The sequence below is a fragment of the Haliotis cracherodii genome, unplaced genomic scaffold, assembly GCF_022045235.1.
Source record: "Haliotis cracherodii isolate W230 unplaced genomic scaffold, xgHalCrac1.p SCAF_10, whole genome shotgun sequence".
Classification (NCBI taxonomy): Eukaryota; Metazoa; Mollusca; class Gastropoda; order Lepetellida; family Haliotidae; genus Haliotis; species Haliotis cracherodii.
The window spans coordinates 42,306,005-42,330,948 of record NW_027266265.1 but is presented as its reverse complement, the minus strand read 5'-3'; the positions used below and the strand labels follow the sequence as shown (position 1 = coordinate 42,330,948).

General features: G+C 40.1%; 1 protein-coding gene across 1 annotated transcript in view; it reads left to right on the top strand.

The window, feature by feature from the left end:
- LOC139454398 (Y+L amino acid transporter 2-like) overlaps nt 1-24,490 on the top strand; it is a 53,003-nt gene extending 28,513 nt beyond the window's left edge. Inside the window, exons 5-12 of the mRNA XM_071236072.1 lie at nt 992-1,091; nt 2,790-2,834; nt 4,245-4,368; nt 7,513-7,616; nt 9,239-9,335; nt 10,623-10,772; nt 12,991-13,168; nt 20,377-24,490. Of these exons, the coding sequence (XP_071092173.1) occupies nt 992-1,091; nt 2,790-2,834; nt 4,245-4,368; nt 7,513-7,616; nt 9,239-9,335; nt 10,623-10,772; nt 12,991-13,168; nt 20,377-20,474 (896 nt within the window). The 3' untranslated portion in view covers nt 20,475-24,490. The remainder of the gene's footprint in view (nt 1-991; nt 1,092-2,789; nt 2,835-4,244; nt 4,369-7,512; nt 7,617-9,238; nt 9,336-10,622; nt 10,773-12,990; nt 13,169-20,376) is intronic.
- The last annotated feature ends 454 nt before the right edge of the window (nt 24,491-24,944 follow it).

Here is a 24,944-nt window from a genome sequence, read left to right as displayed (position 1 = left end):
TGCTCATGATATCAATCATTGGGTTGTCTGGTCCAGACTTGATTATTTACAGACCGCCGTCATATAGCTGGAATATTGCTGAGTGTGGCGTAAAACAACAAACCAAACCAATCTTTCAGATCTGTTCAGACATGACAGCACTTTTGAGCAGTTTTATGTTACTAGGTTCTAGCGCTATGTGATCCATTTTGATGGGTAACCACAATATGTTATATTAACCGGTGTACATTTTGTAAACTGAAAAAGGCAAGTAAGCATATTTTATTTATTTCACAATACTTGAAAGTGCAGTGTTTACTGTTTCCAGATGAACATGATGAAGAGACGTTACTATAAAATCATCAACCAATCCCCAGGTTAGACTAGACCGCCTCCGTGGTCTAGTGGTAGAGCATACACCCAGAGAGCGGAAGGTCCGGGGTTCGATCCCCGGCCGTGTCAAACCAAAAGAGTTTTAAAGATGGTACTTGTTATTACCCTGTCTGGCGCTCGACATTAAGGGGCTAAAACAAGGACTGGTCGGCTCGGAGTCAGTATACTGTGTCTGAGTGGGGTATTCATGTTAAACTGCGGCATGGTATCTCAGTGGGCTAGCACTATAAATCGGCATCAGTCCGGACTAGTACAAGCAGCCACACTCACACACACAGGTACATGCACGTCGCTATATAAGTGCAATAATCTTGGACGCGACGTTAAACCCAATTTCACCTCACCAGGTTAGACTTGGTCTTCAACAACCCATGCTTGTTGGAAAAGGCAATTAATGGGATCAGGTTATGTGGCTAGATGACTTGATTGATGCATGTTGTGGTATCTCAGCTGTGTAGAGCGATGCTCATGATGTCAATCACTGGAGTCTCATCTATACTTGAATATTTTTTACAGACCGCTGTCATATAGCTGGAATATTGCTGAGTGCGGTGTTAAACAAAAAAATAAAGTATTAACCAAAATATAGAAAATATAGACGTGTACTGTTTCATTGCAGGTGAAACGGAGCACCTAGCCACAGGCCTTGAAGGGTCGTCTTACAGTGTCGGGGATATATCGTTAGCTTTCTACTCCGGTCTCTTTGCTTATGCTGGATGGTGAGTTTGTTTCATTCATTAAGAGAGAGCCCCGCCGTGATATTGCTGGAATATTGCTAAAAGCAGCGTAAAACCATACTCACTCACTCACTCACTCATTAAGAGAGAGCCCCGCCGTGATATTGCTGGAATATTGCTTAAAGCAGCGTAAAACCATACTCACTCACTCACTCATTAAGAGAGACCCCCACCGTGATATTGCTGGAATATTGCTAAAAGCAGCGTAAAACCGTACTCACTCACTCACTCATTAAGAGAGAGCCCCGCCGCGATATTGCTGGATAATTGCTAAAAGCGGCGTAAAACCATACTCACTCAATCACTCATTAAGAGAGAGCCCCGCCGCGATATTGCTGGATAATTGCTAAAAGCGGCGTAAAACCATACTCACTCACTCACTCATTAAGAGAGAGAGCCCCGCCGCGATATTGCTGGATAATTGCTAAAAGCGGCGTAAAACCATACTCACTCACTCACTCATTAAGAGAGAGCCCCGCCGCGATATTGCTGGATAATTGCTAAAAGCGGCGTAAAACCATACTCACTCACTCACTCACTCACTCACTCACTCACTCACTCACTCACTCATTAAGAGAGAGGAGTTTGGGTTTAAGTCTGCCACTTTAAGAGCTTTTGAACAGTGTTTCAGTTACAGCAGCAGTAAAACACAACTCCTCGGTTTCGGTTGAAAATGTAAAACATTGAGCTCGAAGTTTTACACATTCGAACAAACCCGATGAGTGACTTAACTGATGAACAATCTAAAATCCAAAAAATAACAGGACAGATAAGAAAATCTGGGGATCCCTGATAGTGAAACAATACAGTAGTTGTATGAAACGAATTCTATGACAGAGGGCAATATGTAGACAACTGAAGTCATGACATGTAAGATTGAACACCTTTTCTTAATCTTCCACGGTGTCTCAGTGGGAAAACAGTGGGTTATAATACTAAACGTGATTACTAAAGTTGCAGGTTCGATTCATGTCATGGAGGGGCGTTCGGGTAGCCTAGTGGTTAAAGCATTGGCTCGTCACGCCGAAGACACGGGTTCGATTCCCGACATGGGTACAATGTGTGAAGCCCATTTCTGGTGTCCCCCGCCGTGATATTGCTGGAATATTGCTAAAAGCGGCGTAAAACCATACTCACTCACTCACTCATGTCATGGAATTTTCATGTCAGTAACCAACATTTGATACATGTTAAAGGCTGTTTATACAAATGAACTGGAAAACACAGAAGCAGGTGTTACAATTCAAATGTGTCTGACATGAAAGTTCTACCTCTTACTATGAGATAGCAAGATACCTACTAAACTGTTGTATCTCCGCCTGGCATTATGCTGACTTGTTGACAACCCAGATTGGACTCAAACTCAACAAACACTTTGTATCAATCAAAACGGTCTTCACTACACCATCCCCATAGTACAACTGCCGCCTCAACCGCTATCACACTCATACGTCATCAACTTACCAAGTTTCGAATATTTACTTTAGAACGAATGATAGTTCGCGGCGAATCCATGGATGTCGCCATGTTAGGTCATGTGACTTCTCTAGCTCCTTACACATAATACCAACTCCATGCATTGCATGCAACTTACCACGAATAAAAAAAACTATAGGCAAAAGTGGCAGTTGTTTATAAAAAGAGTTATCATATTACTGAATGCTTTGTTTGTCTCCACAGGAATTTCCTCAACTTTGTCACAGAGGAAATGATAGATCCTTTTAAGTGAGTGAAATGTTTGTTGTTGTGTAGTAATATTAGAGCTCACAATATGTACTACAAGTCATGGGATATACTACTCAATGTTTGATACTGGGAAACCTCTATAGTCTGGACCCCATTAGTCAGGAAACCTTGCTTTACAGACCACCTTTTGACATATATAGATGGTCCATAAACAACCTCACTCCACACACAGTTTGCTAACCCATACATTTGGTAATCTGGACTATTTTACTAGGTATTGTCTGGATGAACAATATTCTACAGTATTCTATATAGTCATACTGATTTCATGCATGGGTGTTGGATTGTTTGTATTTCCCAAGCAAGTCTGCAATTGCAAGTGATGTTATCATTACATATAGTAGAGGTAGTGTAGTAGTGGTAGTTGTAGTAGTACCAGTAGTAGTAGTGGTGGTGGTGGTGATAGTAGTAGTAGTAGTAGTAGTAGTAGTAATAGTAGTATTGGTGGTGGTAGTAGTGGTGGTGGTGGTGGTGGTGAGGGTAGTAGTAGTAGTAGTAGTAGTAGTAGTGGTGAGGGTAGTAGTAGTAGTAGTGGTGATGATAGTAGTAGTAGTAGTAGTGGTGATGGTAGTATTAGTAGTAGTAGTGGTGATGGTAGTAGTAGTGGTAGTAGTAGTAGTAGTGGTGAGGGTAGTAGTAATAGTAGTGGTGATGATAGTAGTAGTAGTAGTAGTGGTGATGGTAGTATTAGTAGTAGTAGTGGTGATGGTAGTAGTAGTAGTAGTAGTAGTAGTAGTGGTGAGGGTAGTAGTAGTAGTGGTGAGGGTAGTAGTAGTAGTAGTAGTAGTGGTGGTGAGGGTAGTAGTAGTAGTAGTAGTAGTGAGGGTAGTAGTAGTCGTAGTGGTGAGGGTAGTAGTAGTAGTAGTGGTGGTGGTGATGGTAGTAGTAGTAGTAGTAGTAGTGGTGAGGGTAGTAGTAGTAGTAGTAGCAGTAGTAGTAGTAGTGGTGAGGGTAGTAGTAGTAGTAGTAGCAGTAGTAGTAGTAGTAGTAGTGGTAGTACCTGTTGATGGAGTAAACATATACTCCAAAACGTTATGTTCCTCATAATAAAGAAGTTGACATCCATAAATTCTCTTACTTGTGTGTATCACTTCTAAATGCCTTTCGAAGACTTGTTATTTACTTGACCAGAAACAATGTAAACTAACACACAGGTTTGCTTCAGACACATAGTATATGTTCATGCTGACCCGACACTGTTTGCAGGTGACGTAAATGAACCAATCGGAGCTTTTTCTTTCGAGGTTAAAAGATACGGGTTATATATTAATCATAAAAAATGTTATTTAAACTAATGTTTTTTATTTGACTGGTTTAAAATGTTGAGCAAGTACCCTTGTTAGCGGTTTGTTTGTGTGTACTTGCAGTCTGTACCTGGTTATATTTCAGAAACCTACCCCGAGCCATCTACATATCCATCCCCATAGTAACGGTTGTCTACGTGATGGCCAACGTGGCATACTTTGCAGTCATTTCACCAGCAGATATCTTATTATCAAATGCCGTAGCTGTGGTGAGTGGGATATACAAAAATGAAATGTTTTTGTCTACTTCTTTCCTGAGTACTTTGTATTGTTTGTTGTTTACTACCAAACTTTTCAATGTTACGGCTAGATAAATAGTTAAGTCTAGACCTGACAGTCCAGTGATTGATATTGTCAGCAACGGACCCTGCTATATGGGTATGATGACATGCAATCAGCATCATCCCGAGGCAAGAGAGTTGACTGACTATAAAAGTCTAGTTTCCACCCTTGCCGATCTAGGCTCGAATAGTCTGGCGCCCGGCCGTGTCATACCAAAAGACGTTAAAAGATGGTACTTGTTGTTACCCTGTCTGGCGCTCGGCATTAAGGGGCTAAAACAAGGACTGGTCGGCTCGGAGTCAGTATACTGTGTCTGAGTGGGGTATTCATGTTAAACTGCGGCATGGTATCTCAGTGGGCTAGCACTATAAATCGGCATAAGTCCGGACTAGTACAAGCAGCCACACAAACACACACACGTACATGCACGTCGCTATGTAAGTGCAATAATCTTGGACGCAACGTTAAACCCAATTTCACCTCACCTCACCAAGACTGAAATACCAATATCTTTATTAGTATGATGGCACACAAACAAGTCATAGAGCTTTATGATTGAGTGAGTCATAGATTATTATGAGTGAGTGAGTTTGGTTTAACACCACTTTGAACAGTATTGTAGTCATATCAGCAGACCTCAAAGTTGCGACTAAAACCGACGCCAATGCAACCTAAATTTCAGTTTGTCTACTGTTCAAAGTTCAGAGGTAGCCGAATGACTACCTTGAAAAATATCTTGTGCCGACTAAATTCTATTGCTACACATCTGTAGACACAACATTAAATAAAAGCTGGTCTTGGAAAATACATCTGCTAATAATTGTACTCACAAATAATTCCTCCTAAAGTCGACAATGAACCGAAATACATAAATATTAATGTAATTAGTATTGTATTGCAGTTGACAATGCTCATTGGATAAGCAAGGATATACCTACATAATCCTGTAACATAAAATGCATCATTGTTTGAGTCACAAATAACAAAAGTTAAGTACAGTTTCCACTAATATACAATTCCAAGACTAGTGCTATAACTTGTACATATTATAATAGTTATTTGATAAAAGATCATTTCAAATGCTTTTGGCTACCTACAATATTGGCCTGACTACACTGGCAACCTGGAAAAAAATACTGGTAGCCATATGGCTACTTGGTGGAAATTTAAACTTTGAGGCCTGATCAGGGTGTTAAACTGCGGCATGGTATCTCAGTGGGCTAGCACTATTAATCAGCATATCACACACACATACGCACACGCACACGCACACGCACACACGCGCGCACACCACACACACACACACATTTGTCAAGTCACAAAGTCTAAATAACTAGGATCTGGTGTTAAGTGAATTTACATAGTCACTGTCTCGTAGTTAGATTTATCGTGTGACTGCACCATATGATGCACCAGACAGTGAACATCTGCTCTTGTACACAGCTGGTGTGAATGGCATAATTAATGTACCAGGAATTGTATATCTGCCTGAGGGAAAGAATAGATTCTGACTTATTCATGAGTTATGAACAGATTATTTTGATTCTGTTTGCAGTTGTTGGGACTGGTCATCACCCAAAAACATGACAGTCTCTAGGAGAGGGTCATACAAATTAATACACCTGTTCGACAAGGGTCATGAAATTATGGACATTTTGTCTTTTCAGAGAGGGTCATGAAAAATATGGACAAGGACATGGGGAGAGTCATCTGAAATTTGACAAGCATTAGTGGAGGGTCATTATTTCCTGTAAACTAGTGCATCAAAAGCACCTGACCACCCACCCCTGTTTTAAATAACCGGGCCCTTTTTTAAATGTACTCAGTGTTCGACATTAAGCTTGAAAATCAAGGAGTCCTTGTCTTAACAGTGGAATGACCCTGTTGATGAATTGAGATTGAGGGGCCGTGGAATCAAATAGGGCAGCAGCTAACCTTAGGACACCTGTCTTTTGTGAACACTGCACTACAAAACCCCTGGGTTGTTGTGGGTGTTCTATTGCACAATAGGTCCTCAAAAACCCATGGTTCTGGTGGGTGTTCTATTGCAGAATAGGTCCTCAGAACCCCATGGTTGTTGTGGGTGTTCTAGTGCAGAATAGGTCCTCAGAACCCCATGGTTGTTGTAGGTGTTCTAGTGCAGAATAGGTCCTCAGGACCCCATGGTTGTTGTGGGTGTTCTAGTGCAGAATAGGTCCTCAGGACCCCATGATTGTTGTTGTGGGTGTTCTAGTGCAGAATAGGTCCTCAGAACCCCATGGTTGTTGTAGGTGTTCTAGTGCAGAATAGGTCCTCAGGACCCCATGGTTGTTGTAGGTGTTCTAGTGCAGAATAGGTCCTCAGGACCCCATGATTGTTGTTGTGGGTGTTCTAGTGCAGAATAGGTCCTCAGAACCCCATGGTTGTTGTGGGTGTTCTAGTGCAGAATAGGTCCTCAGGACCCCATGGTTGTTGTGGGTGTTCTAGTGCAGAATAGGTCCTCAGAACCCCATGGTTGTTGTGGGTGTTCTACTGGACAATAGGTCCTCAGGACCCCATGGTTGTTGTGGGTGTTCTATGGCAGAATAGGTCCTCAGGACCCCATGGTTGTTGTGGGTGTTCTAGTGCAGAATAGGTCCTCAGAAACCCATGGTTGTTGTAGGTGTTCTTTTGCAGAATAGGTCCTCAGAACCCCATGGTTGTTGTGGGTGTTCTAGTGCAGAATAGGTCCTCAGAACCCCATGGTTGTTGTGGGTGTTCTAGTGCAGAATAGGTCCTCAGAACCCAATGATTGTTGTAGATGTTCTATTGCAGAATAGGTCCTCAGAACCCCATGGTTGTTGTGGGTGTATTCATGTTAAACTGCAGCATGGTATCTCAGTGGGCTAGCACTACAAAACCAGCATTATTTCGGACTAGTACAAGCAGCCACACACACACACACACACACACACACACACATGCATGCACATCGCTGAATGAGTGCACTAATCTTGAATGCATGTGAAACCTCATTTCACCTCACCTCACCTTACCTCACCTCACCTCACCTCACCTTAGCATGTTAAATGCAGTTGTTTTGTTTTTTGCAGACATTCGGAGATCGCCTGTTTGGTGTTATGGCCTGGATAATGCCTGTGTTTGTGGCACTCTCCACATTTGGAGGTGTGAATGGACTACTCTTCACTTCAGGAAGGTAGGAAAGCTTGACTTGACCTTTGAACTGTAGCGAGTTTAGATTTTATCATGTGTATGTTGCTTGATTGTTTTGTTTGTTTGTTTGTTTGTTTGTTGTTTATCACTGCAAAATTGGTTGGATTGTTATTTTAACGCCGCACTCAGCAATATTCCAGCTATATGACGGCGGTCTGAATAATCAGGTCTGGACCAGACAATCCAGTGATTGACATCATGAGCATCGATCCATGCAATTGGGATACGATGACATGCATCAACCAAGTCAGCGAGCCTGACCACCTGATCCCGTTAGTCGCCTCTTATGACAATCATAGTCACCATTTTGGCTTGATTGATAGGTAGACAACAGTAAACCAAAAAGTACTGGAATTTTATCTTTACTTTGATGAAAGTGTAGTCCCAAATATAACATTTGTTACACTTGACCACTTTCTAATAGGCATTATGAATTTATAACCCTGAACCACATCAGGAGGCTGGGGGTACCTGTGGTTACCATGGTTACTGTTAAACAAACTTTTTTAAAAATTGGAGCCAAATTTTGGAACAGTAGACTTACTCAATGCACCAGAAAAATCTGTTGAACTGGAGACAGTGGTAGAGTGTTATATAGTGCACGTGAAGTTCCTACTCTGCCTGAGCCACTTGACACATGCACTGTAGCCAACAAACATTCCTTCCACTCATGAATTATTCCATATGCAGATCTGGTGGATGTCAGATCGTGATTTTTCTGAACATGCTGAACTTATGAACTCAGTTTAGCAGTAGACCATGGTTTTGTTCCCCATATGGATTAATGTTGTGAATCCTGTTCCTGGTAGTAATGTTGCTGGAATATTGCTGGAGGACAGTTAAAACCATGGCCACCTTGTGATGTTGCTGGAATATTGCTCGAGAATAGTTAAAACCATGGCCACCTTGCAATGTTGCTGGAATATTGCTGGAGGATAGTTAAAACCATGGCCACCTTGCAATGTTGCTGGAATATTGCTGGAGGATAGTTAAAACCATGGCCACCTTGTGGTGTTGCTGGAGGATAGTTAAAAACATGCCCACCTTGCAATGTTGCTGGAATATTGCTGGAGGATAGTTAAAAACATGGCCACCTTCCGATGTTGCTGGAATATTGCTGGAGGATAGTTAAAAACATGGCCACCTTGCGATGTTGCTGGAATATTGCTGGAGAATAGTTAAAACCATGGCCACCTTGCGATGTTGCTGATATTTCTGGAGAATAGTTTAAACCATGGCCACCTTGCACAATGTTGCTGGAATATTGCTGGAGGATAGTTAAAACCATGCCCACCTTACAATGTTGCTGTAATCTTGCTGGAGAATAGTTTAAACCATGGCCACCTTGCAATGTTGCTGGAATATTGCTGGAGGATAGTTAAAACCATGCCCACCTTGCAATGTTGCTGGAATATTGCTGGAGAATAGTTTAAACCATGGCCACCTTGCAATGTTGCTGGAATATTGCTCGAGAATAGTTAAAAACATGGCCACCTTGCAATGTTGCTGGAATATTGCTGGAGGATAGTTAAAATCACTCACATACTGCTATTATATTCAGATATTCTGTAAGCTGAACTAAGTTTCCATATTTTTGTCTTTCAGAATGTTTTTTGTGGGTGCTCGTGAGGGGCATTTACCAGACTTCCTAGCTATGATCAACGTGAATCGTTTCACGCCGCTACCTGCAATGTTTTTTACGGTAACTGTCATGAGCGTTGTTTTTGTTTTTGTCTTTTTGTGTAAACAAACAGAAGCCAATGTTATCAGTTGGTCTGACCTGGTATATGCATAGGCTTTTCTATTTGTGACTCGGGGTACCAATGGCTTTGTCTAAAGCGCCCCTTGAGCACGGGGGAAACCTATGATTGTGGGTTCGAATCCATGCTCACCCCGATCAGTTTCTGGTAAGTCGGGGCGGTCGGGTAGCCTAGTGGTTTAAGCGTTCGCTCATCACGCCGAAGACCCGGGTTCAATTCCCCACATGGGTACAATGTGTGAAGCACATTTCTGGTGTCCCCCGCCATGATATTGCTGGAATATTGCTGAAAGAGACGTAAAACCATACTCACTCACTCACTCTGGTTTAGTCAGGACCATAACCATGCTCGTTGGTTTCACCAAAGTGGTAAACATCTGAGACATGCATCACTTCGGGCTTTCCTCCCACATTAAGCTGACACGCCGTGATAAAACGGGAATACTGTTCAAAGCGGTGTTAAGTCCCAGCTGCTATGTATCCTGGGTACCCTCCCCTGCCTGGGGAAGGGGGTCTTAGGCATGGGGTCGGACGGAGTAAATGTCACCAACATATACTACTCAAAAGAAGTTAAGGATCAACCGATTCTTTCATATTGGTAATGTTAATCTGTCATGGCATGAGAGATTAACAATTGTAATATGAAAGAATCGGGTGATCCTTAACTTCTTTTGAGTAGTATATATATATATATTAAATACAGTGATCCCTCGCTACAACGCTACCTTTGGGGTCCAAATAATTTATGCGCGTTATAGACGATCAGCGGTATAACCGAGGTGGAGTCGTAGATGGTAGATGACCAACAAAACAGTATACATGCTCTGCCTACCTAACAGGTGTAACAAACTTCGTCAGTAAAAATATGAAATTTGATATAGAATATCACTAGACATGATAATAATGGGATTAAATTGCGTATTTCAGTTCGGATTTGTTGACTGGTAGTTTTAGTGTTTCACTGAGCAGGGATCAGCTATTAATGGGTTTTTTTAGATCGTGTCCTTGTCCTTTATTTTTGGAGCCATGCATTACCGCACGCTAGTTAATGTTAATGGGTTTTTTTAGATCGTGTCCTTCTCCTTTATTTTTGGAGCCATGCATTACTGCACGCTATAACCGAGTTAGCACTATATTGAAAAGTGAAATAGCGAGGGAACACTATATGCCAATAAACGCGGAATGAGATTGTCAATTCTTATGTAGTAATGATTGTTGTCACAATTACAGGGTTCTATGTCAATCCTGATGCTGGTGTCCAGTGACGTGTACGCCCTCATCAACTACCTCAGCTTCGTCCAGTGGCTGTCAGTCGGGGCATCCATCCTAGGGATGTTGTATCTGAGAAAAACTAAACCAAACCTGCCTAGACCTATTAAGGTGAGTACATGTGTACCGATGGTTGTGGTTGTCGTAACCCCCAGCCTTCAGCATAGATTTAGGGACTGGTCATGTATTGTGTCTTAGGACTGTATCATAGTTTGCTGCCCCCACCCCCAATTTTATGTGTGTTTTTTTTGTCCACCGCCACTCGAAGGCGCGAAGCGGGGGATATAGTATTCATGACCGTCCGTCCGTACGTCCCACCTGTTTGTTGCCGCGATATCTCAAGAACTAATCGCTGGATTGTCTTCATATTTGGTATTATGGTGTATATACAGACTCCGCAGACACCAGTCGGTTTTTGTGACCTTGACCTCATTTTCAAGGTCACAGCAGGCAAATCTTTTGGAGTTGGAAAACGGTGTTGCCGCGATATCTCAAGAACTAAACACTGGATTGTCTTCATATTTGGAACTATGGTGTATATACAGACACCGCAAACACCAGTCGGTTTTGGTGACTTTGACCCCATTTTCAAGGTCACAGCAGGCAAATCTGCTTTTGGAGTTGGAAAACGGTGTTGCAGCGATATCTCAAGAACTAAACACTGGATTGTTTTCATATTTGGAACTATGGTGTATATACAGACTCCGCAGACACCAGTCGGTTTTGGTGACCTTGACTTCATTTTCAAGGTCACACCAGGCAAATCTGCTTTTGGGAGTTGAAAAACGGTGTTGCCGCAATATCTCAAGAACTAATCGCTGGATTGTCTTCATATTTGGTACCATGGTGTATATACAGGCGGGGGACATTTCGTCACTTTGTGACAAATACTTGTTCTCTCTTATTTCATGACCCACCCCATGATATAATATGTTCATTTGGTTTTTCTCTTCTATTTTTTCATGCCCCACCCCATCCTATGATATTTTCATTTAGGTTTTTTTTTTCCTTTTTTCATGCCCCCAACCCCATCATGTAATAAATGACCAGTCCCCAAGTAATGTTCATTTGTATTTATGTCAGTTTTTCATTTACTGTTTCAATTAGATTACTTTTTTAAGTACAAAGTCAACATAGACTCGACCCTAAGTCTGCAGCAAATGTCAGTAAAGGTTCCCAATTTGAATTAAACGTTGCCCAATTCCTCAGAGTTTCCAAAAATAAGAATATTGAAAACATCCAATTTTGAACAAGATCACAATACATTCCCAATTTGCCCACCAAACACACTGAGTTTGGAATCCTAGATAAATCCCTGCATGGTTTGGCCCACACTTGATTATTTACAAGCTACTATGATAAGGCTGTAATATTGCTGTCTGTGGCATAAAATAACATTCGTTCGTTCATTCATAAATGTCACAGGGGGCACGGGTGGCACAGTCGTCTAAGGCGCCGCGATTCGCTATGCAGAGTTGCATCCCTTGGGCACGCCAGAAACCTATGATTGTGGGTTTGAATCCCGGTTCGCCCCAATTATGTTTCTAGGTTTGTCAGCACCATATCCGTGCTCGTGGGTTTCACCGAAGGGGTAAACGTCTGAGACCTGCATCACTTCGGGCTTTCCTCCCACATTAAGCTGACACGCCGCGATATAACTGGAATACTGTTAAAAGCGGCGTTAAACCCAACTCACTCACTCACTCACTCACTCATAAATGTCACAAGATTATTACCTGTCATCTTCCCGAGGCAAGCGTGTCCACTCGCCAATATCAAAGCCTAGTTTCAACCCTTGCCACACCAAGGCCACTTTTCTTGGCTCGACCCTGGCGCCATCTTACATAGATCAAGAGTTATGCCCCTTGTAATGAAAACGCGATATCCAATCAGATGGCTGCTCTAGCTTCACAAAGATGGCGATGACCCATTTGTGATTTCATTCCTGACAAAAACAAAGGCAATCGTTGGGAGAGACGTGTGCGTGCGTGTGTGCATGCGTGCGTGCGTGAAAAGATGTTAAAGACAAAGACAGGCAGTGGTAAATCACTTTCATATGAAGGTGTACCAGTTGTGGATGTTGATTTTGTGAAACGTTCTCTGATAAGACTATCGATATGTGCGATAGTCCAATCATATTTTAGCACAGGAAAGTGGACTTGGTGTGGGAAGGGTGGAAACGAGATTTTGATAAAAAGGCTAGTGGACGGCCTTGCCTGGGGAAGATGCTTGCCTGTTGTCATTATTGTGATGGTGCTTGTGGACATTGTTCAGTGTTGATTATGTCTGGTAGGTTAAGTCTGTCAATATATTTTCTTTCTTCTTCCAGTTTCCCATAATCATACCAGTTATATTTTTGGTGGCTGTGGTCTTCTTGCTGATCGTGCCACTTTATGCAGCGCCTCGGGACACAGGGATGGGAGTCCTTATTGTGTGTTCGGGAATTCCTGTCTATATAATCGGAGTCAAGTGGAAGAGTAAACCCAAGTCTTTCAACACTTTTGTTCGTAAGTATTACTTCAGATTGACTTTATGCTGCTTATTTGTCAAGGAAACCTTTGTCAACCATCTTAGTTTGACATCTTGCACCCATCTTTCCAAGATGAGGGAGCTCACTGACTGTAAAAGTCCAGTTTCAACGAGGCTGGAATTTCATGGCTTGATCGTAGCGCCTCCACTGGCTATTACAAGTTATGTCCCTTCTATTGACCAATCAGATTCCAGCTCTCGTATCACTTGCATTTGGTTCAGAAATCATATACTACTCAAAACAAGTTGAAGAACAGCCACACTTGGAAGACTGTGTTGCAATACCCACCAGCCATGATAGATGAACAAATTGGGTGTTCTTTAGCTTTTTTTAGTAGTATATGTACAATAGTTGTCTACATGTGGTTAAACATTATTGATGTTATCTTTATTTTCTTATTTTTTTATTTCTTTATTTCTTTCTTTATTTTTTTATTTATTTATTTCCAACCATAGAGTGGAGTACAAATACACATACATTGTATGTCATCTTGGCATGTCAGCAGACTGAAATACTGTTAAAAGCAGAATTCAATTTTAAAACACTCTTACCCTTCCTCTGAACAACCGTGCTGTGCACAGTAATGACAAGTGTTGAATACGTCCCCAACACGCTGCTGATAGGTGTTAAAGGCAGGGGTACTAATGACTCAGTGGTTTTAGCTGACACATTTTGCTGTGCAGGGTTGTGTCCCTTAGGTGTGACAGGAACATGTGATTGTGAGGTCTGTCGGCACCATTACTGTGCTCGTTGGTTTCACCAAAGTGTTAAATGTCTTCACTTGAGGCTTTTGTCCCACAGTAAACTGACACAATGTTCAAGGAGTCATTAAGCTCACTCACTCACTCACCTATGTACACATGATTGTATCGACCCGTGAAGATCTGGGGTAGAATAGGTCGTCAGCTACCCATTCTTGTCGTAAAAGGCAACTATGCTTGTCGTAAGAGCTGACTAACGGGATTGGGTGGTCAACCTTGCTGACTTGGTTGATGTATGTCTTCGCATCCCAATTGCGTGGATCAATGTTCATGATGTCAATCACTGGATTGGTCGGAATTGTTCTCTGAAGTATGGTATCACTTTATATTATCACGGTATCAGTAAATCTGCTAATCCACATCCCCTGTCTACTGTTTACTTATGCAGATCGAAGCACGATAGGGCGGTCGGGTAGCCTAGTGGTTAAAGCGTTCGCTCGTCACGCTGAAGACCCGGGTTCGATTCCCGACATGGGTACAATGTGTGAAGCCCATTTCTGGTGTCCCCCGCCGTGATATTGCTGGAATATTGCTAAAAGCAGCGTAAAACCAAACTCACTCACTCACTCACGAAGCACGATATTTCATCGCTTGATCGAACAAGGACTTGGTGCGGTATGTCATGGCTACTCTTAAGTATACACGATAACGTTTTGTAATAGTTTCTGGAATGTTTTTGAAGTTGAAATTGATTAGAAAAGAACCCATTTCTTTGGACAAATTCCCTTGACTCATCCTTGGTCGTATGCTTACTGATTATGCATAACCAAACTAAGAAGTGATGTACAGCACATATTCCACACGTATCACACCACAGCATAGTGATACCATGATGATATAGATTTGCCCACACTTGAGTTGCTAATGACAGGTACTTTGTTTACCGGACTTGGTAGAGAAAATCAGCATCGATCAATCCTAATTGATGTGTCATTTATGTTGAACAAAGAACAAGAAACATTTTCCATTTGACTTTTAATAAGTTAGTAAGAGTGCGCCATTACGATCCATCATAAATTAACTACTGCAATAATATAGCGTACCATGCTACACGAATATATTATATTCTCGAAAAATCCTTAAATGCTTGTCCTCATATATATATATATAAGTTATTCTCCCTTGAAGTAGTAAATCCTATTAACTGACACAGTAGGAATTTTAGTCCAGATATAACTGTTCATTTTTGCCGTGGCCCTCACCAATTTTATTTTTCCGACCCCTTAACGCTGTCATGTATTACATGATTTCTTGTAGGAATTCTCTACCATTTAATGAGAATTCCTAGACAAGTCTCTAAATCATCATCACATGATAGAGTAGGTGGATGGTATGCCCTACATCCCTGAGTAGAGCAACAGGAGTGACTGAGAGAGACACAGCCCTTTTGATATTCTGAGGCAGGTCTGGTTTCATTGGCTAAATGAATTTTTCATCAGGTTTTGCAACAAAAAATTGATTGCCAGACATTCTGGATGCCCCAGAAAAAAATGTGTTGTGAAAGAAATAACGCATTTCGTCACTTCCTTAGAAAATAAATGCATGTTTTGAAGCAGTGACTGGAAAAATATTCTGTCTACCCCAGAATGTATAAAAACATGCAATGTAGAGTGGACAACATGGAGGGAATTCATCAAGTTTCAAGGTTGAGACAAACCATACATCACTATTTTTCATTGAACCAATCCATAAAACCTGTTGTTTTTCTTCATAAATAATTTTTAACCAGATGTATCAGCCATTAAGTTTAGAGTTTCAATAGTGGCCGAAGGGGTTTTACAGCCGTCTAGATACATTCGGTGTCGTCTGCATACTGTGGGAGAACATTCAATGATTGGTTACTTCATCCATTGATACGGACAGAAAGTGTTCGCAGGTTTGATTCCTCACATGGGTACAATGAGTGAACCTTATTTCTGGTGTCCCCAGCCGTGATATTGCTGGAATATTGCTAAAGGTGGCTTAAAACAATATGATCTGCTAACTCACTGACTCATCCATAGATATGCCTTTGACATTATCATGATTATCATTCTTCCTGATAAGATTGACAAGTACTCCAGCACATAATAAAACTACATATGACAGAAGGGGTCTCCTTGTCTACAACCTCTCTGAACATTATTGTTTGGAAACATGTTTCCATTTATGATTAAGCTGGAATTAATATCATAGAAAGTAGAAACTCATGTACATATTTTTTCTCCAAACCAAATAATCTTTTTCTTTTTTCCAGACTATAAAATGGTAGGCTCTTATTACTATCAACATATTATGAGAAGACTAGATTCCAAGCATACCATATATTTTGTAACTCTATGATGAATAAGCTTTTAGAAAGTACTTTTTTCTGAAAAAATATGTACATAGGAGAAAATCGCTTTCAAAAACAGAACATTTTGCTCAATTTTTGCACATTTTTCTCCCAATTTGACTGTTTATTATTTTGCTTATGACATTTTTTTTCATGTCATACGATAACTAGTATAATTATCAATATAACTCTGAGTAATTTTGTTTTATTATTTTCACAAATAACGCTTGTAGAGACATTTGTGTGCAACATGCAGAAATCCATGGTCCACTGACAGGCCGTCACACATACGAGTGACCCCCTCTACACGTTACGTCCTCTACTGATAAGAAATACTGGTGATGCATCAAATGGCAGTCTGGCAAAAGAAATCTGGCCCTAACTCACAAACAACATGACTTGGCATGGAATTCAAACAGTGACTGAGATTTGAAATCAGTGTCAGATAAACCACGCTCTGGCATAACATCACTGTTGACAAGAAAAGACAGCCGTCATTATCTGATGTATTTTTGTAGCTGATCTTATCAAGCTGTTACGCACACCCACACCTACAGATTGTTTCTAGTACACATATCTTTTTTGCACTGTCAGCAGCCATTGATTTGTGTCAATTTGTAAGGAAATTTGGTGGAAGTATTTTTGAGCTAAACAAGTGTCTTATAGATATATATGTATAAATTTTTGAACATCAGCAGTGTAGAGTGGACAACATGGAGGGAATTCATGGAGGATTGGTTTTGATTATTTGTAGATACCACTTTGTTTTCTTTGTTTCTTTGTTTGTTTCTTTGTTTGTTTGTTTGTTTGTTTGTTTGTTTGTTTGTTTGTTTGTTTGTTTGTTTGTTGTTTAACGCCGCACTCAGCAATATTCCAGCTAGATGACAGCGGTCTGTAAGTAATCAAGTCTGGACCACACAATCCAGTGATTGACGTTATGAACATCGATCCACACAATTGGGATACGATGACATGCATCAACCAAGTCAGTGAGCCTGACCACCCGATCTCGTTAGTCGCCTCTTACGACAAGCATAGTCGCCTTTTACGGCAAGCATGGGTTGCTGAAGACCTATTCTCCTCGGATCTTCACGGGTCAGATACCACTTTGTAATGAGTTCTGATTGGTTAATAATATTTGGTGGATTTTTAAATAAAATTTCTTTTATTTGTGGGAAGGTGGGGCAGCCTAGTTGTTCAAGTGTTTACTAGTCATGCTAAATTCAAGGGGTCGATTCCCACTTGGTTTAACTTTGCAATGATGTTGCTGGAAGATGGCTAAGAGCAAAGACCAATCTAACTTACCCACTCTGTTTTAACTGTCACCTTGAACTTTCCCGGCATATGGTTGAGCAATGATAATGGTAAAAAGGCTTTGAACTTGAAGCCAATGAATATTCACATGTCAAAGTGTCGCTTTTATTAGCTCATAAACTACCAGTATGTTAAAACAAAAGGATTTTTGTGGCTGTGACTTTGAGAATATAAAAACATCATCCTCAGGACACACTGAGTTTGACTCCGGCAGTCAACATTGTTAAGTGCAGCTGTACCAAAAGTAGCAAATGTAATGTCATATACAATTCCAACCTTTTCTTATTGTTTTATTTAATATTTCGATTTGCATACAGTTCCTACCTGACACAGATCCACTCAGACACTGACCAGGGGTCGTGGCCTAGTGCTTTAAAGTGCCACACTAATTGTGAAGAGTTGCATGCCTTAGCTGTGACAGGACCCGCTGATGGTGGGTTCAAATCCCACAACCCCCATTATGAGCCTTAGCCTGTCAGCACCATACCATGCTCGTGGGTTTCACCTCAGTTGTAAATATACATTTACAATATCCTACAATATCACATTTGGCTTTCCCCCCATGGTACGATCTCCCATTGTGATATAACTTGTAAAGGGAGTGGCCATTGGATATTCTTGAATTTTGTATGGAGACTGGATATTTTTTCACCTACAACTGCCAAACCAGATGTATTTTTTAATGACAACTATGACCCTAAATATATATTTTTTTCAATTATCCTGCAACAATCTATTTTTTCTTCTTTTTCAATAGTCAATCATTCCCCCCCCCCCAGAATAACAAATGATCGGTCCCCAACTGTGATACTGTGATACTGAAAGAATTCTTCATAACCCAACTCACTTACTCCATTATTGCAACAGAATTACCTGTGTCTGGTAATATATTTTGCATTTACTTTCATTCATTACTCAAAAATAACAACGGCTGATTGTTGAACAATTTTCAACTACCATAAGAGTTCTTGGAGATGTTACATTGGTGTTGTTTTCTCACGTTTCTACCTGATAGCCTCCTTTTGAAACAATGTTGGGTCAGTCAAGGTCGTCTGTTATTAATGACGGTCTTATCTTACGTTTCTGTCTCACATAACTGACAGCAATAGTCTTGCTAACAAGGCCGAGGCCATGAGATGTATTTAGTGTTCCGAGATGGACAAAAACTTGCATCATTCGTTCTAGAGGACAGATCTCATTTGTTTACTGGGTCTCCCCGTGTACCATGTGATACAGCTGACCCCACAAGTTGGGGATTATATGTTACACGTTGTAGTTGCATGGTAACATGGATGAAAACTTAGTCAGTCTCGGCAAGTAGGAGTCAAGTCACACCTTCGACCTTAATAAATTATTTAGGTCCACGGTCACACTAAAACATTGTATTTGTATACTAAGGCCTAATATTTTTTTTATTTTCTATTTTTTTTATGAATTATATTATTTAAAAAATTAAATTACTTTGATGGGGTGGTCTCTATTTGACAATTGATTGAAATGAAAAACATAGATGATTTTGTCACCACTATCCGTAAAAAATAGTAAATGAATTAATCCATGTAAAATCTTTGTTCTAACCAAAATTAATCAATTATTGTTAAGGAATTTTGGCATGTCAAAACGTGTTTGTTTTTCATTCATTAGCAGCAGTTCTAGTCTAGTTGAAATTCTTTTTAATTTTCATTGGGCCACCTACTTTGAATTTCAGCCACCATTTATTGTGGATATGTTTGTCACAAGAAGCTGCAGTTCTTTGGATAAGGGCCTGATGAGTGTATTCACAGCGTGCAGCTTCTAAAGTCTGTGGGTCCTGATGGCATCCTGGCAGGTTTTTAATTTCAAACACTGCTCTGGTTATTACAGACGTAAAATGTAATAGTTAACAGTTTGACATAACAGAAATGTGATTTGGGGCCAAAAAAACTTGTTTGGCTTCTCCATTCTGAGAAGAAAGTGTCTTGGGCAGTGACCGAAGATACTCTGTCGCTAACGAAACTCACCGGAGTCCGACTCAGCTTTTAGGGTGTTTATCAATCTTGCACTTAATAATTACCCTAATTACTCAGAACCCCATAGAATCCTTGGTTACAATAGGTCCCTAGCAACCTTTGCTGGTCGTAAGAGACAACCAAATGGATTGGATGGTCAGACTCGGTTACTTGGAATGGTGCAGGTCATTGCTCACGATATCAATCACTGGATTTTCAGGTCCAGATTTGATTATTTTACAGGCTGCCATCATTCAGTTGGAATATTGCTGAGTTGATTTACGACAAACAAACAGGTGTTTTAAATGTTTTAACTCTTGGCAACAATTACAATGTGTACCCTTGGAGCAAAGTGATACAAGGTGATGTTAATGTTAAATATGGGACGGCCAGGTGGCCAAGTGGTTAAAGCGTTTGCTCATCACGCCGAAGACCCGGGTTCAATTGCTAACATGGGTTCAATGTGTGAAGCCCATTTCTGGTGTCCCCTGCCGTGATATTGCTGGAGTATTGCTAAAAGTGGCTTAAAACCCTACTCACTCTCACTCACTCACTCACTCAATACCTCACTACCTCACTCACTACCGTTAAATATTGCTCTCTGGAGTAAAGTGGTAAATGGCTACGTGAAGTACTTCAAGCCTGTGACTGCCAACAAGCCTGCATCACTTCATCATCAGCTTTCCTCTCACATGCAACAGACACGCCGTGACAAAACTGAAATTCTGTTCAAAGGCATAAAACTCAACTCACTCAAACATCCCACAAATTATTCATTAAATATTTATGGTTCTTCTTTATTTTTCAGAAAAAATTACCAAACTTGCTCAGAAGCTGTTTCTTGTGGTATCAGAAGAGAAGGAAATCGACGACAACGACACGGAGAAAATTGAGCATGTAGAGTAACGCGTCAGTTGTCATTGTCACTGTTTACAGTACAGCCTATATTGATGCTCAGTGTTAATGAATTGTCTAGTTTTAAGCACGTTCAGTATCAGATTCTGTTTATCCAGGGTACATATCCATCTGAGACTTAGTTTTTAGTTGTGATAATGAAGGTTAAAAGAAAATAGGTTTGCTGTTTGTTCAAACTGAGCATTTAGAACCAGAAAGTCAACAGAAATATTCTTTACGTCAGTGCATCAGAAGTATTCAAGGAAATTGTGTTTAGAGTGTCTAGGTTTCAATAGAAATGGAGACAGTTTGAAAAGGTATACTGAAAACACATGTAAACACTAATGGTGGGACGATACACAGATGCATCGGTGGATCGCGACTTTTTACTTCTCGATTCAAGTATCGATCACAGTCGTGCACTAAGTAAAAAATATTGATTCTGACCTGAAATGTTTGCTTTAATAACTGTTCCACTAAACACCAATCAGTAGTGCAAGAAGTTATTTGTGAAAACATACATTTTTTCATTTGATGTGCCATACTTCACACTGGCAACTGTAAATCGTCAGTGTGCCAGGTATTTGGCCATCCTCTCTATGAAAATGCAAGTATTGTGATACATATCGGATCGTGAGTAAGCTATTGTGATTCATATCTGATGGCACAGTTGGTGTATTGTCCCAGCCCTAGTAATCACTGCCTACTGTATTCGACGTAATAAGCGCACCGCTCTAATAAGCGCCCACGGTGATATTTGTTTATATATTTGCTTGTGAACAATCCCAATTCCTTCCGATTGATCAATGTACACAAGACTTATATATTTATGTATAATATGCACTCGTGTGTTATATGCACCCTTAATTATTGGCAATTAAATTTTGGAAAAATATATAACTGTCGTGTATAATACACAAAGATCCCTTTTGTATCATTTCAGGGTGTCAGGATAAACCACGAAATTTGCGATCTTTCAACTCTGCTTTTTTTCACCAAAATTTTATTCTAATAAGAGCCCTCTTTTTCTTATTTTAAGAGCGCCCTGGGCGCTTATTACATGGAATGCGGTATATTGTACAGATCTATTGCCAGTGGATCAACATTGTAGACATCGAGATGTTAACATGACAGAAGCACAAATCTTGTTTGTTTTATGTTGATTTTGTTAAGTATTGTGAGACGCACAGCTAAATGTATAAACTCAGATATTACTACTAAGTTACTACTTATAGTTTGAAATTTTGAATATTTTACTGCTTTTCTCAGGAAATATTGTTTGGGGGATTTGGTGCATTATTCAATATATTCTGACCTCTTCTCACTAAAAAATCCTAGAAATATGAATGTATTGCCATGGAAAGTTTCACAAACCTCATTTTCGACACAAAATTTCACTTTATGAAGCAGGCATGCTCAGAATATTCGAAAACATTACCTACATAATCAGATCTCTCTTTGGGACCACGATGTTAACCTTTACAAGATTTAGGTGTGTTCAATAGAAGTCAACCAAACTTGTACATATATGTCCAGGACTGACATTGTTTTGTTATGTCAAATTCTGCGCACACTGGAGAAAGTCTCGCCTGTCTCATACACGTAAATGACTATTGTTACTATGGTGTTTTAAATGAATCTCTCAGACTTGAACTGTGTGATGGTGTTATGGAGATGCTAGTCCTATACAGTCAATGCTAATCAGTTCAGGGTAAACAGAATGGAGTTCTTTTGCCAACTGGATTCTACTCTTCATTAAATTATGTACAAGAACTGCCATTTGCTAGCTAGGTAGATGTTAGTCCAATTCAAGATTGGTTTTACCTCTTTTCTGTGAATAATTATGTAGCTTGTTTCTGATTACTGAATATGGATGGATGATGACCAGTCGTCTGAGGTGCTGCAATTCGCTGTGCAGAGTTGTATCCCTTGGGCACACCAGGAACCTATGATTGTGGGTTCAAATCCCAGTTATGTTTCTTGGTTTGTCAGCACCCTGCCTGAGCTTGTGGGTTAAGACCTGCATCACTTTGGGCTTTCTTCCCACATCAAGATGACATGACGTGATATAGTGAAACATTGTTCAAAGCGGTGTTAAACCCTACTCACACAGCGTATAACAGATTATATGTGGCAGTATAACAGCAGTGAAGTTTTTTAAACTGTATGATCTACTACAAACACTCACGACAGGCCCGGTGGAGTATTCGCTTGCTCTTTTTAGCTAAGATGTTTTTACTTGAGTTTATATTTATATCATATATTTTAAAACACTTAAAATTAAGAAATTGAAATATCAGTCTTGCCCTTAATTAAGCATTATATACCCATATGAATGTGTAATTTGATATGCTGTGAGTGTACATTGTAACTGTTATGTTTTTAGGAAACCCTTGTATGACATTATGATCATATGAATCAAAAGACTTTTCAAATTTATGAAACAACTGTAGCTGAGCTACAGACCCTAACCTTTTTATTTTATTATGCCAGACATATTTTTCTCAATTTGCAGATGTGCCAAACAAAATGAGAAAATTCATCAATTATTGAAATATGTTTATTTCAAACTATTAATTGTATTAGTTTTGTTTTACCTTTAATTAGCATGAAGACGGACCCTAATTCCTCTTATTATCAACATGGAATGTGTTAACTTTATCAAATTCTCTCTTATTCATAATATTTTTAAGTTTTTTTCGTTATGACGGCTTGCAGTGAGCCCTATTTTATGACCTTGAAAGCTTTGTAAGCTTGGATAAAAAGTTTTCTGGTATAATGGTGAAGTTTACCACAAAGGTCACATAGCAGGATTGTTGAAATATTTATTGGAATGTTTATTGGAATTGGAGCCATCAATCTGGAATATCAGGAACGAGGACGTTGGTTTAAGGCATGGAGTGCTGCTGTCAGGGGGTATCACGGTGATGCTGTTTGACCCTCCTCTGTTGGGGGGACACAGTGCCGGAGTCTCCCACATGGCAACAGTGTAGGGAATCCCTCAAAGAAGACTCGGAATGTTTGTAAACTGATTCTAGATGATTATTATGATGATGCTTTGTATTACCGGTACATACATATTGATAGCATATGATGAGCATTCTTATTATTTCAAATGATTATTATGTGTGGAATATTGAATGTATAATGAATTTGTATTGATACAAAATGGGCATTGTTGACTTTTCTTACTTCCCATAGTCGAATTCTGTTGTATTCATATTTTTTTGTATGTCATGAAAATTACGTTTTTTTTCTTAAAATGTACATAATAAGTTTTATTTATAATAAGAAAAACAACCAAAATAGTTTCACCATTGATTGGAAGGAACTGATCTGGTGTTGGCCAAGACAAAGAACTTGACATGGTAATAACAAAAAGTATTGAAAACTATTTAAATTATTTGCATACATTATTAAAGTCATCATTTAACAAAATTCATAAACCATTTTTAATTAAGTAAGATGATATTGTCATGCAACCAGTCAGGTCAGTGTGCACAGTATGTAACGGCGTACCATAACATGTTGTTAATATTGTGGGGTTGGTCTATCTCCATGACATGGCATTTAGGTTGTGATTGCATGGGTCAAGTTGTGGGGTTGGCCTACATTCGGTTATGTGTAGTATATTAGCCAGTGTGTTGGTTCTCCATTAATCGTTCTACCTTCAGAGACCAGCAGTAGAGGGTGAATATGGCTTATAGCTACACAGTAACCAGTCATCCTTGTATCGGCACACCTGCCTTGTATCGGTACATATGCGTCGTCTAAGGTGCCGCGATTCGCTGTGCAGAGTTGCGTCCCTTGGACACGCCAGAAACCTATGATTGTGGGTTCGAATCCCGGTTCGCCCCAATTATGTTTCTAGGTTTGTCAGCGCCATATCCGTGCTCGTGGGTTTCACCGAAGTGGTAAACGTCTGAGACCTGCATCACTTCGGGCTTTCCTCCCACTGTAAGCTGACACACGTGATATAACTGAAATACTGTTAAAAGCGGCGTTAAACCCAACTCACTCACTCACTCACTCACTCACTCACATATGCCTTGTATCGGTACACCTGCCTTGTATCGGTACATATGCCTTGTATCAGTACATACACTTTGCCACTGTACCAGAGATGGATCATGAGATCATATAAGTGTTTTTATCCTAGTCCTTGACCTCCTTTGAACTAAAAAAAGCAAAGTTTACAGATAAGTTTGAACGATTCAATATGTCTAACTCCTGCGATGTCATGACACGGTGAAACCTTCCGAGGGCATTAGTGAATGATGGAGAAGTAAATTAGTTATGAGGGACACGGATCGGTTGACTCAGTCGTCACAGAGTTGCATCCCTTGGCATGCCAGGATCCTATGATTGCACCTTGATTATGATCCTTCACCGTGCCCGTGGGTTTCACCAGTGCGGTCATAGACCAGAATCTCTTCATAGACATATGTAGCTGAAATAGTGTTTAAAGCAGCATTAAACAGA